Source organism: Rhinoraja longicauda, chromosome 4 (assembly GCF_053455715.1).
Source record: "Rhinoraja longicauda isolate Sanriku21f chromosome 4, sRhiLon1.1, whole genome shotgun sequence".
NCBI classification, from domain to species: Eukaryota; Metazoa; Chordata; class Chondrichthyes; order Rajiformes; family Arhynchobatidae; genus Rhinoraja; species Rhinoraja longicauda.
In genome coordinates, this window is record NC_135956.1 from 25,572,731 (window position 1) to 25,586,172 (window position 13,442).

General features: G+C 40.8%; 1 protein-coding gene across 1 annotated transcript in view; it reads right to left on the reverse strand.

Moving 5' to 3' along the window:
* st18 (ST18 C2H2C-type zinc finger transcription factor) overlaps positions 1-13,442 on the reverse strand; it is a 156,932-nt gene that overhangs the window by 85,181 nt on the left and 58,309 nt on the right. The window contains exon 5 of the mRNA XM_078398541.1: positions 3,211-3,241. Coding sequence (XP_078254667.1) covers positions 3,211-3,241 — 31 coding nt within the window. The remainder of the gene's footprint in view (positions 1-3,210; positions 3,242-13,442) is intronic.

Below are 13,442 nucleotides of genomic sequence, written 5' to 3' on the forward strand. Positions count from 1 at the left end.
TGCACAGGAAATGCAAGCCAAACAAACAGCAAACGCACAGCATGGCACTGGCTGACACATATCACATAAAGGTCGCAGGTCATCAAATGAATGTTTGCGATCGCTCGTATATAAAATGGTTCTTCCGTAACTTTGCGATACCAAACTGACAATAATTTATAAAGTGATAGTACTTTCTGCAAAAGCACTGAACAGAAGGCTCACCGGAACGGATAAAAACAAACATTCACCATTCATATCAGAACAAGTCGCAGGAAAAAGATGGGGAAACATTGAACAGAAAGAAAAGCTTTCTGGGGAATCTTGACATATACCACACAGAAAACTTTGTTTTGAATTATCGGGCAAGAACCGATTTAGGAAGCTACCTGCATATAAATAGCAATGGTTAGTTCATTTTGTCAATAATGGTGGTTGAAGGAGAAATATTAGTCTTCTTTTAACAGTGTTATAGCATCTACCCATTGTACCACAGAAAAATTTAAGAGCAAATTAAAGAATCTTTATCCTGACTCTGATCCCGACCACGGGTGCTCTCTATATGGAGTGTGTACGTTCTCCCTGTGACTGCGTGGGTTTTCTCTGAGTGCTCCAGTTTCCTCCCACATTCCAAAAATGTACAGGTTTGTAGGTTGATTGGCTTTGATTTCAATTTTAAATTACCTTAGTGTGTAGAATAGTGCTAATTAATGCACAGGTGATCACTGGTCGGCGTGGACTAGGTGGGCTGAAGGGCATGTTTCTGCGCTGTATCACTAAAGTAAACTAAAGTACAGTCATAACAATGAATTCTAGCTGCCGGATTTCTTGGCTTCGACTCATAATATTCACCAGAACATGACAGTTAAAATAATGAAATGGTAGTTGTTGAAGGAACATGGGGCACTAATTATCACTACACCACTGAGAATACAGTTCATTATCACTCCACTAAATATTTCACTAATTTTTAACACTGAATTAAAACTTTCAGTAACATTTTCCCAGTGGTGTTTTGGAAATGTAAATCACTGTTGGAAATCCTAATCATTGTTGTTCTGGTCATCAGGTGCTCATGTTCAGATTTCAAATATAGTGGTCGAAAAGAAAGGCTTCATAAGATATCGGGTTTTATTAAATAAAGTGAACACACCACGGAAGTACTATTGATCGGAGGAACTAGACATGAAGTTCCGAACATTTTAGGACAATTAAAATACATTCCATACCCGTTTTGGGGAGAAGTTGGTGTGTGACAACAATGACCAAAACCAAGGAATTTCATTGTGCCTCGTTACATGTGACAACAATGTAAAATTGAATTGAATCACTGAATCATTGAGAAACCAAACGTATTTCAAAAGGCGTCATCTCCAGGTAGCTTTCGAACTTCTCAAAGTGACTAACAAAATGAGTTCATGTAATTCAACATGCAAGGCATCAGCTTAGGCAGAGGCCTCTTGGTGGAGCAAGTTTCAAATCTTCCACCAGGCAAAAGAGGTGTTAGTGAGACCTCCTCTACCATCATCGATGTGGATTTTCCCTACCCGCTTAATTGAGGCAGGCACGCAGCTAATTTAGGCGGTGGTGACCATGACCCAGTGCTACTTGTAGAGTGTAGTTCACGTTCACTCAGAGAGTTGTGAAGCTGTGGAACTCTCTGCCTCAGAAGGCAGTGGAGGCCAATTCCCTGGAAGCTTTCAAGAGAGAATTAGATAGAGCTCTTAATGATAGCGGAGTCAATGGATATGGGGAGAAGGCAGGAACGGGGTACTGATTGTGGATGATCAGCCAAGATCACGGTGAATGGCGGTGCTGGCTCTAAGGGCTGAAGGGCCTACTCCTGCACCTATTGTCTATTGTCTATTGAATGCACCCAGCATCAGATGGCAATCTAGATCTAAGACCAAAGGAATTGAACTCACATGGATTGAATTATTGATTTATGTTTGACTACAGCGAGCGGCACCGTTGCTTACAGCTGCATATCTGGGCTGCTGGAAACTGAGTTGCCTTACTTCCAAAGAACAGATATATTCTCAACCAATCTACCTCTTTCCTGGCTGATCGCCTGAAATAATCTATTCCATGATGATCATCAATTGATCACATTTAAGAAATTATGCATGTCTCCCCAAAGAATGTCCTTGAGCTGAGAGGAAAAGTAATGATTGATCTCCAATTTAAGCAGCGACTCATGCCAGAATGTGTATGTGGCATTGTCGTGTGTGTGCATGTGCATGTGATTATGTGCATACATGTGTGGATGTTTGTGTATATACATGTGTGTACATACGTGTGTTTTGTGTACATGATATTTATCTGCAATGATGACTGCACGTATGTTTACATGTGCATGCCTGCGTGGGCGTACATGTGAAATGCATGAATGCTTGTGCACATGATAATATGGCTTAGCATGATGAGCTAACGGAATCAAGGGATCCCCAACTTTTTTTTGTCTAAGGAGAACTATTCCAGACTCCATTGTGTTCATTGCAGGCAAGGCATCAAACTTTAATTTGCAGACCTCAGGACCATCTTGTGTAACATTCACCAGCTGAACAGGTGAAGAGCTCTATTGGGTTTCTGTGGAACTTCCATCCAAAGACAAATAATGATAACCTGCTGCTCCAGATGAATTAACTTCACCAGAATCGTTTCAGTAATTTCACAATGCAAGAGGATACGAATAGAAACATAGAAACAGAGAAAATAGGTGCATGAGTAGACCATTCAGGCCTTCAATCCAGCACTGCCACTTAATATGATCATGGCTGATCATCCAAAAATCAGTACCCCGTTCCTGCTTTATCCTCATATCCCTTGATTCTGTTAGCCCTAAGAGCTACATTGAATTCTCTCTTGAATATATCCAATGAATTGGTCTCCACTGCCTTCTGTGGCAGAGAATTCCATGCATTCACAACTCTTTGGGTGAAAAAGTAATATTATTAGACAAACTTTAAAATCTCCATTGCTAAAAATCCATTAGCCATAAATCTATGATGGTAAACTTCCTATCCACTATCATGAATGCAGATATAATATTTTATAATTGTGTTTAACTGGATCGTCCATCACATGAAATGCAACTCAAAGTCATTGAAAGTTTACATTGGATGCTTAATACATAAAACTATTAAAATCCCACACAGTATCCTGGCAATTAATCAATGAATTTGATTTTATCAATGTGAATGGAGAATATATGGCACGTAGCCTCCTTACCTTAGCTCCTGCTCCACAGACTCCACTGAAACTGTAAACGGAAGGATCAGAAGAATAAAAATAAGTTTCCATTTCCACTACAAAGCTTCTCTTCTTTGAACACGTCTCCTTGTCGTATTAAAATCACAGGTAAGCTTAAATTCACAGTTACGTCAATGGTGAAGTCACTGCAAGTTCACTTTCACCAGGGACAATGTATTATTTGAAGCCATTTAAACTTAAGTGATATAATAATTTTCCTAACCATGGTAATCTCCAGTCTGGATCCTGGCTACAATAAAGAAAAGGGACCTTGTTGACCACGGTCACTTCTACTCCATTGCAGACGTTGGACTTCGTCTATGGGACTGATGTGCTACAATGCTGAGAACTATATTCTGTACTCTGCATCTTCCCCTTTGCTCTATCTATTGTCTTGAAATTTGAATTGATTGTATTTGTGTATCATATTATCTGGTCTAATTAGATGGCATGCAAAACAAAGCTTTTCACTGTACTGCTGTACACGTGACAATAATAAACCTAAACCATAACCAAAACAGCATTTCCCTCATTAGAGTTTGCTGATCCAAGTTAATAATCATAGTTCATTTTAAAGAACTTCTAAAAACCCCTACTTGGTTCTTTCGCCATCTGTGCACAACATGTGCATTGGTATGAATGCTTATATTGTGCCCAAGAGACAATGTCATAGAAATCACACCGTACAATAAAAGCATAAAAAATGTTCAATGCATTTCATATTTCAGAGTAAGAAGCCAATTTTCATAAAAATGTATTAAGCATTATCATGTGCCATAATTCTCAATTCTAGTTGTTTTGTTTCATAATTTTAAAGGGATATAGAAGTAAATAGATTATGACAATGATCCTTCTGAAAGCAATTTGTCTTAAATAATTTAATTGCATACATTTTCTTTCAAATCCTGGACATTTTTCAGTGCTGAAATTTACTTATGTTTTTTACATAGGGCAAACAGTTTGTGCTGTAAGAACCACAGATAACACAGGAATGCAAGGACAATTCATTGGATTGTTGACCAGGATATCAGATCAATTCTTAATCCCACCTCTCCTGAAAAGTATACAACATAATATTTTATACATATCAAAGTATCAAGGAATGTTTTCCTAAAGAACAATACTTCAGAGAATATTACCTTCTTTCCGTACTGTGCTGAATTAGCAGACAAAGCCCGATTTAATCTTAGGAAATTTGGAAGGGCAAGTGACTGAAGTGTCAATGGGAGTGTCTTTTGGGACCAATGACCAAGGTAGTCATCATCGGCGGTCACTCGAAACGAGTATGACTTTCCTCTCCAGGAGGACGCCTGTGCGTCACTTTGTTTAACATGGGGAAACTCGTGCCCAGACAGCCACCACATGGTCCTTCACAGATCTGGGTCAAGATCCAGAGGCATGGAATCCAAGATGACTGTGGACCCTTTTCTGCTGCAGCCTGCATCCGCCTTCCCAGCGACACTCCACTAAAGTCAGCCATCATTCCCCACCTGTTCCACCGTTGAGGTCTTGGTTGGATTGCTCTTTGTCAGGGACCTCCCCCTCGACCTTACCGCCATGGGTGACCCTACTAGGAGCATAGCTCCAGACGGCATTGCTCACTGGATCTCAGGACCACACAAGCTTCTCCACCACGACAAGGTGACAATCCACGGAGTAAGACCAAAGTAGTATTATCTTTAAAATAGGCATGGCTAAGGACAGGGAGGTGCCACGAGTTAAAATTCTAAATTGAGTCAAGGCCAACTGTGATAATATTAGACAGGAACTAGTTAACATTGATTGGAGTAAGTTGTTTGCGGGCAAAGGGATGTCAGGAAAGTGGGATGCTTTTAAAAGAGTGATGACAATAGTTCAGGACAAGCATGTTCCTGTTAGAGTGTAAGGAAGCCTGGATGATGAGAAAAATTGTGGCTCCGGTCTGGAAAACAGGAGGTGGTATGGGACAGGTATAATCAGTTGAGATCAGGTGTTTCCCTGGAGGAATTTCGGGAAGCGGGGAGCACACTTAAGAAGGATATCAGGAGGGAAAAATGGGAGCAGGAGATAGCTTTGACAGATAGTATTAAGGAGAACCAATGATATTTTATGTGCATCAAGGGAAAGAGGGTAACTAGAGAGACAATAGGGTTCCTGAGAAACCAAAGCACCATCTATGTATGGAGTCGCAGGAGATGAACAAGGTCCTAAATGAGTATTTCTCCTCTGCTTTTACCATGGAGAATGGGGTGAAGGCTGGGAAACCTATGACAGTTAATGGAAATGTCTTGAGGACAGTCAGTTTAATGGTCGAGGAGGTCTAAGGTTCCGCAGTGTAGATTGCTCAGGAAGGTTAGATCGCGTGGAATACAGGGAGAGGTTGGCAACTGGATAGAGAACGTGCTTCATGGAAGAAAGCAGAGGATGATTGTGGAAGGTAGTTTTTCATGAGAGAAACCTGTGATATGTGGTGTGCCTAGGGATCAGTGTTGGGGATGCCGCAGATTGTAGTTTATATCAATGATAAAGATAAGAATGTACAAGGCATGATTTGTAATTTATCAGATGACACTGAAGTGGGTTATATCATAGAAAATGAAGATGGTTGTCAAAAAAAAACAACAGGCTCTTGATCTGCAGGGCAAATGGACTGAGGAATGGAGTTTGATGCAGATAAGTGTAAAGTGCTGCATTTTGGGAAGTGAATGGCAGGGCCCTGGGAGTGTTGTTGAGCAGAGTGATCTAGGAGTGCAGGCACGTAGTTCCTTGAAGGTGGAGTCACAGGTAGATAGGGTGGTCAAGAAGGCTTCTGATGTAATCAGGCAGGGTATTGAGTATAAAAGTTGGGATGTTATGATACAGAGGGATATTAGTCAAATTAGTCCCCCCTGTTTCCCCTCCCTCCAGTGCCTTTCCACTCATATTGCTCTGGCTTTATATATTACTTCCCCCTTCCTTTCCTTGTCTGATACCCTTTTGTCTTCTTTTCACCTCTAACTTTGTCATTTACTCCATCCATCAGTCACCCCTCCTTCACCTGTATCCACCTATCACTTGCCAGGTTTTCCCCCAACCCACCTCTCTTTTCCAGCTTTCTCCCCTCTATTCTATCAGTCTGAGGGAGCATCCCGACCGAAAACATAGTCTATCCATTCCTTTCACAGATGACGCCAGACCTGTTGAGTTCCTCCAGCACTTTGTTTTTTTGCTCAAGTTCCCAGCACCCCACTCTATTATGTCTCTATCAGCCAATGCTGTTGATTTAAATTAAGTGATGAACATAAAGATTTGCAACGTTTCAGTCCAGAATTACAAATGCGAGACCCATTTTTTACTTTTCTTTTCACTGAGTCAAGCTGTGTTCTTTCAGTATGGTGCTGTGTAAGAGGTCAGACCTCTTGTGTCTATAATTGCTGCTCCACACCACCCACACTACCCTGCATCAGCACTATTCCTCTCAGAGCCACCGCTCTCCACAACACACTGGCTTCGCTTTGCTGGGTACTCCAAATTCCGCTGCTACCGAAAGGAGAATTTCTGTAATCAGTGCAGCAACACTTTCACATTTTATTTGGAAACCAACTAATCATGTTACGACCGAGAAATATTTTCGGCTCCCAAATTACTTTTAATTTTTTTACCTGCGCTCTGACCATAAAACGTGAAGAAAATGACTGCAAATAGCAACAAAAGGAGAGACATATTTACTCCCGCACAGTATGAGTGTGAGGCTGACATGGGTAGATAGACTGAACACTGAACAGTCAGGCTATGAATAGAGATTACTCCTGCCCTGCCAAATGATATACAGTGTATTAGTGCATTTTATGTGCCATGACTGTAATTATGTGATTTGGAAGTATAGATGGAGCAAAGAGAGTAAATTTGATTTGTCTTCTGCTTATCACAGTATAACAGCACTTTTTTTTAATTTAAAAGGAAATCTGGCATCAAGCTGTGGCACAGGTAGAGTACCATTTTTCATAACTCCTGTAAAGCCAACTAAACAAAGAGTAAAAATGCCAGAGTGGAACGTTCAAAAAGTATCATTGACTTTATTCTTTTGCTTTAAAGCAAAATTAATGCATGCATTTTGAAATTCTGGAGGCAATGGCTTGGATTCACCAGCAAGCAAACCCATAGAGAACCAGGCAAACTGGCATCCATCTATGTATTCAGATGGCAGTGCTGATCTGCATGGCACTTCACTGAACAAAATTAGATTTTTATGCTCTGGTGCTCCCAGCTATTAGTATCACACCAGCAGAGATTACAAAATTCTACCTCATGTTTCATGATAGTCTACACAAGGCAATTCCATATTTGTCTTGCATAGATGCAAATAAAGTAGCTTCCACTGCCGCAATCAATACAAAGATTTGACATTTTATTTTTCGTTCTTTTGAAATCCATTTTGAAAATACTTTGTTTTTGCACCTTCCTTGTACTGTTGGCTGTGGATTTTTCAATGCGTGGTCAAAAAAGGAGGCAAGTTCACTTTTCATTTGGAGTCTCAACTGTGAGCTGCAAGTAATGGGAAATCATGGACCTACTGCTCCCAGTCAATAAATGTCTATCACGGACATGACGACCGAATCTCTTGCCCAGAGTCCGGGAATCGAGGACCCGAGGACATAGGTTCAAGGTGGGGAAAAGATTTAATAGGAATCTGAGGGGTAACATTTTCACACAAAGGGTGGTAGGTGTATGGAGCGAGCTGCCAGAGGAGATGGTTGAGGTAGGGACTATCCCAATGTTTAAGAAGCAGTTAGACAGGTATGTGGATAGGACAGATTTAGAGGGAAGTGGGCCAAATGCAGGCAGGTGGGACTAGTGTAGCTGGGACAGGCAGTGAAGAAAGCCAATGGAATGTTGGCCTTCGTAACAAGAGGAGTTGAGTATAGGAGCAAAGAGGTCCTTCTACAGTTGTACCGGGCCCTGGTGAGACCGCACCTGGAGTACTGTGTGCAGTTTTGGTCTCCAAATTTGAGGAAGGATATTCTTGCTATGGAGGGCGTGCAGTGTAGGTTCACTAGGTTAATTCCCGGAATGTCGGGATTGTCGTATGTTGAAAGGCTGGAGCGATTGGGCTTGTATACACTGGAATTTAGAAGGATGAGGGGGGATCTTATTGAAACATATAAGATAATTAGGGGATTGGACACATTAGAGGCAGATAACATGTTCCCAATGTTGGGGGAGTCCAGAACAAGGGGCCACAGTTTAAGAATAAGGGGTAGGCCATTTAGAACGGAGATGAGGAAGAACTTTTTCAGTCAGAGAGTGGTGAAGGTGTGGAATTCTCTGCCTCAGAAGGCAGTGGAGGCCAGTTCGTTGGATGCTTTCAAGAGAGAGCTGGATAGAGCTCTTAAGGATAGCGGAGTGAGGGGGTATGGGGAGAAGGCAGGAACGGGGTACTGATTGAGAGTGATCAGCCATGATCGCATTGAATGGCGGTGCTGGCTCGAAGGGCTGAATGGCCTACTCCTGCACCTATTGTCTATTGTCTATTGTCTATTTTGGCCAGTGTGGGCAAGTTACGTGGAAGGGCCTGTTTCCACACTGTATAACTCTAAGGACGATATATCCATGATTATCTAGTATGCACTGCTGATAAGAAAGCTTCCATTGACATTTGAAATTTGTGTGTGTATACATATGCTAAATGTGTGTTGGAGAACACACATATGTTAGAGAACACTGTAGCACAGTGCCACAGCTGTAGAGTTGCTGCCTTAGAGCACAGAGAAGCATGGAAGAGCAAATGCTCTTTGCAGAGTTATTCAGTCATTCCACCTTAGTCTTTCAGAGACGATCTTGAGGTAAATTATCATGAGGTAAATGAATTGAAACTCATCATGCTAAAATGAGCTAGCCTCCTGGACAGGTGTAATAAGAATCTGAAAATGTGTCCAGGGGTTCATTTCATGGGCCCACTGATGGAGACTTAAGTTATCTGTGCAAAACCATTTCTAATCATGAAATTGGCCTAAAAGAACCTCCATCCATTCTTGGATGAACAAGAGTTCAAACCAGAAACATCACCTGTCCATTTCTCCCCATGCTGCTGCCTCACCTGTTGAATTCCTCCAATACTTTATAGAGATTCTAGTGTCTGCAATCTCTTGTATCTTCAAACTTTCTATGATGTGGAACTGTTGGGATCAAGTAACTTTAGATGCACAGGGTTGGATATTTAGAGAGGAAACTGAGGATTATAATTTCTGTGATCCGTACTTCTCTTCTCCAAATGTACTGACATCGGACTAAACGGTAAGAGAAGTACATTTCCAGCAGAGATCAAGTTTCTATGTTTTTGCAACGTTTTGCTTCTGGCAAAGAGTCTTAGCTGATATCAGCACATACAGTATGAAAGAATGAGAGCGAGCTAACGGAGATTTTTAAAAATACATCATTTTTAACAGATCTAAATTAATATTTTTGAAAAAAAAGCTAAAGTAAGTTTAGGCAGAATGCAAATCATTATTCACTCTCAGGTGAACCAAGTATATAGTCCAAATCCAATTCAGGGCTATCCCGTAATTACATTATTCTTGATAACAGAGAGAGTTAGATATAGCTCTTAGGGCTAACGGAATCAAGGGATATGGGGAGAAAGCAGGAACAGGGTACTGATTTTGGATGATCAGCTATGATCATATTGATTGGTGGTGCTGGCTTGAAGGGTTAAATGGCCTACTCTTGCACCTATTTTCTATGTTTCTATGTTTCTAATACATAACCCACACATGATAGGACAGACTATTGGTCTAGCAAGGCATTGATTCTGCAATGTGGACAACTCTGAAGAAACACTGAAGTACCTAGCAGAGCAGATTAATGGTTGCCTGCTTTTGCTGCACCATGTGCCCTGAGATCCTAAAGCTTACCATTGGGTTAACAACATTCCTGCTTTTGCTGATTCTTGTTAGAATTTCCTTTGTGCCAAATCCCCCAACAAGATTATTCATAATGGAAGCTCTGCACCAAGTCACCTATGAATTTATTCACATCTTGAGAGCAGTGTTAGATGGGGATGGTTGTGGAGCATTAGAGATAAGGACCAATGAAGCAAATGCAGAAAGTTTGGTGAATAGCTCTGACAGTAATCATGTGACCTGGAATGAACCAGGATGCCATCTCTCCCCTGGAATGCCAAGCACGAAGCTTCAGTCTAAAATGAACCGTTGGTAAGATATCAATGTTGCTATAATTTCAAGATATGGCAATTTGCTCATGAGAAATCCCATTTCATTCCATATTACAAGGCTTGAAAACAACAGGAAGATTTTGGACTGTGATGGCAGGGAATTAGGATAGTTTAGTTTAGGTTAGGTTAGTTTAGAGATACTATGCAGAAATGCGCGCTTCGGCTCACCAAACCCACGCTGACTAGCGATCGTCCGTACACTACTTCTATCCTACACACTCAGGATACGTTACAGAAGCCAATTAACCTACTAACCTGCATTTCTTTGGAATGTGGAAGGAAACTAGAGCACTCGGAGAAAACCCAATATGTAGCAACAGCAGCCAAATTGTAAAATCTGTCAAGGGTTTGGTGCAGTTCCAATACCCTAGGACACCGTTTGTTACCTCTGGGGCCAAAACCAGACAGTCTCTCATTATTGTATAATAAACTTCCATTTGAACAATATACTTGGGCCTGCACCATAGGGTTCAAGTTTAAAGTTAAGTTTTAAAAGTTAGAGTCATAGAGTGATACAGTGTGGAAACAGGTCCTTTGGCCCAACTTGCCCACACCGGCCAAGTTCTTTGCAATATTTTGAATTCAATTAGACTTTTCACATAGAGACAATTTGAAACAATGTTCAATCATAATTAAATTTGCTGTGTTTCTCTTCAAATGTTTTATTTTTTACCTACTTCCCAGTTCCAACATAGCATCTGAAAAGGTAAGCAATGTTTCCCTTCCCACGGATGCAGCTTGACGTACTGAATATATCTTGCATTATCTGTTTTTATTTCGAATTAAATCAAAGTTTTTAACTAGTTGTAAAATTATGGTGAATGTGTTGTTCCTTTTGTCTATTATTGTAATTTTAACACCTTTTTTAATCCAGCTGTTAGAACCTTTGCTACATATTCCTCCTGGCACCTTGGCTGAATAGAACCTAAAATTGAATTTAAACTGAAACCAAGTAGAACCCAGTCAGGTAAAACATTACTTGTTTCTGGATTATTTGAGCAAAGGTAGTTTTAGAAAACTGTAATTATGTTTTTCCTGATATTTTTATTCCTCTGGATCATCCAATCACTTAACTTGCAACATTCTGACCTTAGATTAGCTTTTTAGTATCATCTGCACAATTAGGTTTTGAGGACACATTTTAATTGGCTACCATTGGCAATATCGAGATACAGAAAAATTCAAACAGCCTCTTAGCTGAGATTGGAAGAATAGTTTTTTTGTTCATTTATGGGGTCTTGTCATCAATGTTATAGCTGTTATTAACTGCCCACCACTGTTATTGACTGCCCTTGAGTAGTGTGATACTTCCTTGAACTCCTGCAGTCCTTTGGGAACTGTGGGAAGCACTCAGCAGTTTGGCAGCATTCAAAGAAATAGAAATAGAGTTAAAGGTTCAGGTCAAAGAACTGGGAAAAATAAAAAATACGTTTTTTCTTTCTTTCTTGTAACAAAGGGTCTTCAACCTGAAATGTTAACCCTGTTTCTTTCTCCACAGTTTTGACAAACGTGCTGATTACTTATAGCATCTGTTTTTATTTCAGATATCCAGCATCCACAGATTTTGTTTTTACTTTCCCCTGTGGTGCTTTTAAATAGAGAGATCCAGGATTTAGATCAGGTGATAACAAAGGAACAATGATGTCGAAAGGACAACCCGCAGCTGTTGGTTTGAAAAATAAAAACCCAACGCTGGAGTAACTCAGGAGGTCACGCAACATCTCTGGAGAACATGGAGAGGGGATGATTTGGGTCAGGATGCTTCTTCAGACTCTGGGTTCCAAAGCGAATCATCACCTATCCATGTTCTTCAGAGGTACTGCCTGATCTGCTGAGTTACTCTGGAACTTTGTGTCTTTTATCTAAAAGGAAAACTAATGTATATTTAAGTCAGGATGATCTGTGACTTGAAGGGGTACCTTTAAATGGTGGTGTTCTTATGCATAGAGATGGTCGAGGTGGTGGGTTTGGCAAATTCTACTTGTTATTAAAGAAGAGTTATGGCAGTACAGCGCAGAAAGTTACCCCTGCAGCCACTGAGTACCAGCAATGGAGGGAACAAATATTGCAGATGGTAGATGCCTTAGATGTTGCCAAGCTTCTTGTGTATCGTTGTAGCCGCACTCATCAGCCACCTGGGGAGTATGCCACTAGACTAGTGAAAGGCCGCTAGTGAAAGACTTGGATAGAGTGGATGTGGAGAGGATGTTTCCACTAGTGGGGAAGTTTAGGACCAGAGGTCACAGTCTCAGAATTAAAGAACGTTCCTTTAGGAAAGAGATGAGAAGGAATTTCTTTAGTCATAGGGTGATGAATCTGTGGAATTCTTTGCCACAGAAGGCTGTGGAGTCCAAGTCAATGGATATTTTTAAGGCAGACTTAGATATTTTTTTGATTAGTACGGGTGTCAAGGGTTATGGGGAGAAGGCAGGAGAATGGGGTTAGGAGAAACAGATAGATCAGACTTGATGGGCCGAATGGCCTAATTCTGCTCCGATCACTTATGATCTTATGACATCTGCCTTGTGCCTTGTAGATACATAGAAACATAGATATAAACATAGAAAATAGGTGCAGGAATAGGCCATTCGGCCCTTCGAACCAGCACCACCATTCAATATGATCATGGCTGATCATACAAAATCAGCACCCGTTCCTGCTTTCTCCCCATATCCCTTGATTCCGTTAGCCCTAAGAGCTATATCTAACTCTCTCTTGAATATATCCAGTGAATTGGCCTTTGGTGGCAAAGAAATCCACAGATTCACAAATCTCTGTGAAAATGTTTTTCCTTATCTCAGTCCTAAATGGCCTACCCCTTATTCTTAAACTGTGACCCCTGGTTCTGGACTTTCCCAGATGGTGGAAAGGCTTTGAGGATTCCGAACACGAGTTATAAAAAGACTTTGGGACAGATTTCACCCATTCTCACTGACCTGTACATCTTCTAGACTTGGTTAAAAGCAGCGGCTGAGTTAAAGAAACACTTATTTATTAATTTTTTTATTCAGTGACGCAAGTA